This window comes from Panicum hallii, chromosome 8 (assembly GCF_002211085.1).
Source record: "Panicum hallii strain FIL2 chromosome 8, PHallii_v3.1, whole genome shotgun sequence".
NCBI lineage: Eukaryota > Viridiplantae > Streptophyta > Magnoliopsida > Poales > Poaceae > Panicum > Panicum hallii.
The window spans coordinates 3,643,306-3,648,821 of record NC_038049.1 but is presented as its reverse complement, the minus strand read 5'-3'; the positions used below and the strand labels follow the sequence as shown (position 1 = coordinate 3,648,821).

Below are 5,516 nucleotides of genomic sequence, written 5' to 3'. Positions count from 1 at the left end.
GGATCTACTCGAGATATGTTCTGGTATGATCCCTCAGCGGAGGTTGGTTAGCATCTTTGTAACTCTAGCCTCTCGGGTATATAAGGGAGGTCAAGGACCCCTCTCAAAATAGAAGATCATTAGGTCATCTTACACCAAAGGCAATACAAACCACCATACAGGACGTAGGGTGTTACGCTCCGTGCGGCCCGAACCTGTCTAAGTCTTGTGTTCCTTGCACCTTCGAGTTCCTGATCTCGGCGTCTCCTCACCCAAAACTTACCACCTTGGGTATATCCCTCGGTGGGCAGCCGGTTAAACACCGACAACAAGAGATTATAGTCATTCACAATCCAATAGAACCGGACATTCGGGTGGACGCCGTTTTTTCCGACATTGTCAATTTCAGAAAAGTCATTAGGCAACATGCAATTATACAAGGTTTTGAGTTAGCTAATATTAAGACAGATCCCACAAGATTCAAAGCTGATTGCGCGAGTGAAGGTTGCCCATGGCGTATTCATGCATCAAGGTTGCAGGACGACCGAACAATTCAGGTGATTATTTGTAGTTTGCATTCATTTTTTTTGTTTGTACTAATTGTGATACCATTTTTCTGCAGATAAAGAAGTTACCATTCGATCACAATTGTTGCACAACAAAACTATGTGAAAGCAAGATGGCTTCTCAGAGTTGGGTTGCAGACAGGCTTGCTGAGTGGGTTAAGACAAATCCAGATAAGGGAGCTAAGTTTGCTAAAGAAAAGATAGAAGAAGAGTACAGAATAAAGCTTAGGTACTCAAAGGCTTGGGCTGGACTTAGGCTTGCAAAACAACAAGTTCATGGTACATACAATGTGAGTTTCCAACATCTGTTCAATTGGGCAGCTGAAATTGCGAGGATATGTCCAGGTTCAGTTTTGGAGTATGATGTTCACAAGGTTGGTAATAAGGACAGGTTTAAGAGGATTTTTGTAGCATTGAAGCCATGTATAGACGGATTTTTGGATGGTTACAAACCGTACATTGCTCTAGATGCAACTAGACTTCTTGGAACATATAGTGGTCAGCTTGCTGCAGCTACATCGGTTGATGGTCACAATTGGCTTTTTTATGTTGCATTTGCCATTTTTGATTCAGAGACAACTGACAAGTGGATGTGGTTCTTGAACAACTTGAAGAGAGCCATAGGTAGCCCACCAGGTCTAGTAATATCTTCTGATGCATGTAAGGGCTTGGAAATTGCTGTAGACGCAGTGTATCCAGAAGCTGAGAACAGAGAGTGTATGAGGCACCTATATGCCAATTTTATGAGGACATATAGAGGTCCAATCTTCACTCAACATTTGTATCCAGCTGCAAGGTCATACACAGAAGATCAATTCAAATGGCACCTGAAGAAGATACATGAAGCATTTCCAGATGCTATAGCATGGCTTGAAAATAACCATTATAGAATTTGGTATAGAAGTGGGTTTTCAGAGCTTTGTAAGTGTGATTACTTAACCAACAATATATCAGAGAGTTTCAACAAGCAAATTAAGCACCTCAAGGGGCTCTTGGTTCATGAGCTAGTAGATGAACTTAGAGAGTTGATCATGGAAAAAATGGCATTTAGGAGGCAAATTGGAAGGAAGATGGATGATGGCATCTTACCTTCTGTAATTATGGACCTCAACAAAGCCACAAAGAACTTGAGAGTTGTCAAGTATGCTAAGACTGATGATGACTTTGCAGAGGTCACACTTGTTGACAGTGACAACATCACTAGGAGACACACAGTTGACTTACAAAATCATAAGTGCTCTTGCAGGCAATGGCAAGTTACTGGGAAGCCATGCAACCATGCCCTGGCTTGGATTTGTGCCAATAGAGAGAAAATTGCAGACTATGTTCACGAGTACTACTCAGTCAACAAGTTTAGAGCAGCATATGCTGGAATGGTGCCACCTATGCGAGACAAGACACTATTACCTATGGTTGACCTTGGATACAAATTGTACCCACCCAAGCAGAAGAGGGCGGCTGGGAGACCTAAAGTGACTAGAATAAGAGGTTTCCTTGAACCTGGAAGGAAAACTGTTAGGTGCAAGAGGTGTGGAGGGCTAGGCCACTTTCAGAAGACATGCAAAATTGCTGAAGCAAGTGATGAAGACACCTCTGATGCTACACCACAACCAAAGAGGTAATTAGATTTTCTTATTGTCATTTCAATTTTTGTACCACAAATGCAGATAAGACATATTTCCTTGTCTGTTATTAGGAAGCGCACAAGTGATGAAGGTCAGACATCAAAGAAGCGAAAGAACAGCAAGGAACAGAAGGGTGCTTCAAAGAAGAAGAAGAAGACTGCTCCAAAGAAGAAGGCTAGCAACAAGGAAAATAATACTCCTACTCCTGCAAAGAAGAAGACGACTCCAAAGAAGAAGAGGAAAACTCCCAAGAAAAAGAAGGCTCTAGCTGAATCAAGTGCACCTCCTCCAAAAGTGATAAAGAAGCTTTCAGATTATCTCAAAGATTTAAGTCTTCCTTCTGAATGATGCTTTTGTTTTGTTTAAAATTCTGGAATGGTCATGTTCGTTCCTTCCAGTCCTATGCTTTTGTTGACCTTGTGAACACGATTTGTAATTGTTCTAGACATGTTTGTGGACATCTGAACTAGTTGTTTGTGATTTATGAACATGTATGTGCCTGGTGGGAATGGTTATGGACATTTCAATGGTTATGCTCATTTCAATAGTTATGGACATGCACATATCAAAATTCTGGACATGTATATCATAATTCTGGACAGCAACATATCATTTTTCTGGACAGCACATATCATTTTTCTGGACAGCACCACGCCAAATTTTCATTAAAATTCAGTCCAAATACATTGCAACAACAATGCCAAACATACATCCAATGACAAGACTCAATACACACGCACTATCAACTATTACAAATGGTTTTGGTGATTTTGTGCGCAAGGCAACAATCTCCATCTTCAACTCAGTCACAATTTGCTTCAACTGTCCGATGTCATGCTTTACACTACCGGCTTCAGGGGCTTTGCCGAGTGCCTTTTGTCGGGGACACTCGGCGAAGCCCCGATTACACTCGGCAAAGGGCACTCGGCAGCGATTTCGTCGGCAAAGACGTCTTTGCCGAGTGCCTTTTGTTGGGCACTCGGCAAAGGCTTTGCCGAGTGCTTTTTGGCAAAGAGAAGCACTCGGCAAAATGTAAATCGAAAAAAATTCAAAAAAAAGAAACAGGAAAAAAAATTGTTGGGGGAGGCATGCACAGCCAGCTAGTGACCCATCTAATGGGTTACACATTTTTTCAGCAATTTTCCATAAGTTGTCGATGATAGGTTTCAAACTCACGACCTCCTGCACACAAACAACTCCCTCTACCACTGCACCATTGGACCAAGTGTGTCAACATTACGTTTTTATTCTCCACATATTATAATTAACCGAGTGTAAATTATTTGTTTGAGATAGTAAATAAATTCAAATGAAAAAGTTGTTAACTATAAAGTGGCGTAACTTTTCGAGATCTACAACTTTTATTTTGGTAGTTTCTTCATCCGAGATCATTTATAAAATTTGAATTTCAAATTTGAAAACTTCAAACGTATTTTAATATGACACAATGATTTCAAATCAAAAAGTTGTCAACTACAAACTTTCATAACTTTTTGAGCTCTACAACTTTAATTTTTATGGTTTTTTCATTCGAGATCATTTGCAAAATTCGAATTTTAAATTTTCTATATTCAGATGTAGTTTTTGTTGACAAGATGACTTCAAATTAAAATATTATCAACTGTAAAATCTTATAACTTCTCAAGATCTACAAAGTTTATTTTGGTTGTTTTATCATTTCTTCATCTGACATGATACTTTTAATATTGTTCATAAATCTTATATATCTCTCTTACAGTTTCATAAACTACGACATATATATATATATATATTTTGTGAATAAATTTATATTTATTTTATCAAATGAAGAAATGTCCAAAACATGAATTGTGCATCTTGATGAGTTACACAACTTTGTAGTTGAAAATATTTTTATTTTAATTAATTTACTACTTCAAAATATGATTTGAAAATTATCTTTACCAGTGTTTAAAAAAGGCACTCGGCAAAGAGCTTCTTTGCCGAGTGTCTAAAAAAACACTCGGCAAAATATTTGACACTCGGTAAAGATCTTTTTTCCGGTAGTGTTAGTTGCTGAAATTCTCGTGTGTCACATTGAGGACCATCAACATCTTCCCTGCAAGTTGACATCAACCACTTCCTATAATCATTTTCCCACTTGTAGAAGCTACAACTTGTCGGATCATCCTGCATCAATTATTTATACCAAGCAACTGTCAGGAACGTATGAACAACAAAGAATGGACATAATTATGCAAGTCATGAAAGAACAACCTGGACATTATCTTCACACTTGAAAAAATATGCCCCCAATGTGGCAGGCTGCTTGCTTTGTCGTCTGATGATCCACTTCCCACAGTACGGGCAATTGACAAGAGGAAGCTGCCGCACATCGCTGCTACAAGCGCTGGATGCCGTGGCTGCTTTTGAAGGTGTCCTGGATGCTCTAACTTGTGCCATGGTGGGTGACGGCCAGCCTTGCATGGCGAGGTGGCCGAAGGAGCCGCTCCCGTCGAGTGGAGGTGGGCGCTCAGGGAGGGAGGTATCCAGGGGGGAGGGGGCGCTTCCTATGGCGGCTCTGGCTCAGCCGAGGCCGTTCCCCTTCTCCATGGTCGTCGGTCCGGTTCCCTGTGAAGTCGCGAATCCGGCTCCCTGCGACTGCGAGCGGCGGCGACGGCGAGGCAGGGACGGCGAAGTCGCGAATCCGGCGAAGGTGCGAGGTCGGGGGCAGGGGTGGGGGACGGCGGCGACTGCGAGCGGCGGCGACGGCGAGCCAGGGACGGTGAGCGACAGCGACGGCGAGCCAGGGACGGCGAGCGGCGGAGCCAGGGAGCGGCGAGACTGTCGGGCAGGACGAGGGACTGCAAAACGTCTGGCACTGTAAAAGGATAAGGTCAGGGGTATTCTAGTCCATACGGAAATACAGTCACCTGACAGCGGGCCCAACTAGCTGCAAAACGTATAGAATGGCATGTTTCTAGCTCTGGAGAAATTGTAATGGCACCTGTGTGAGGAATAAAAGGTTGATGGCATTTTTCGAAACCGGGAGAATTGTGATGGCATGAAACTTATTAACCCTTCTTTCAACCTCAGCTCATTCAGCTCACTAACACGATTTTATTTATTCTTGCCCAATATACTTATGCTCAAGTTGAACTAGCAGATAACACGTTTTCTCAAAGACAAGTTAATATGTTCGTACATATCGGTATTTTGAATGCAATTCATATGCCCGTAATGCTTTGACTACCTTCTTTAATCAGTTTCCTTTGATGTATCATTTAGTTGCTTATTCGAGGTCTCATCTTATCTATTTGTATGTGGATGATATGCAGCAGATACTCTATATATGGTCTATTATTTCAAGCTTACCCGAGATCCTACA

General features: G+C 41.6%; 1 protein-coding gene across 1 annotated transcript; it reads left to right on the top strand.

Annotated features, from left to right (window-relative positions):
- Positions 1-658: 658 nt before the first annotated feature.
- LOC112902622 lies at positions 659-2,518 on the top strand. The gene is made up of 2 exons (XM_025971738.1): positions 659-2,163; positions 2,242-2,518. Exons 1-2 carry the CDS (start codon positions 659-661, stop codon positions 2,516-2,518), a joined length of 1,782 nt encoding a protein of 593 aa, XP_025827523.1.
- Positions 2,519-5,516: the final 2,998 nt, after the last annotated feature.

Coding starts and splice junctions, on each gene's coding strand:
- LOC112902622 (XM_025971738.1), top strand. CDS start 659: ATGGCTTCTCAGAGTTGGGTTGCAGACAGGCTTGCTGAGTGGGTTAAG. Junction 2,164..2,241: donor GCTACACCACAACCAAAGAG/GTAATTAGATTT, acceptor GTCTGTTATTAG/GAAGCGCACAAGTGATGAAG.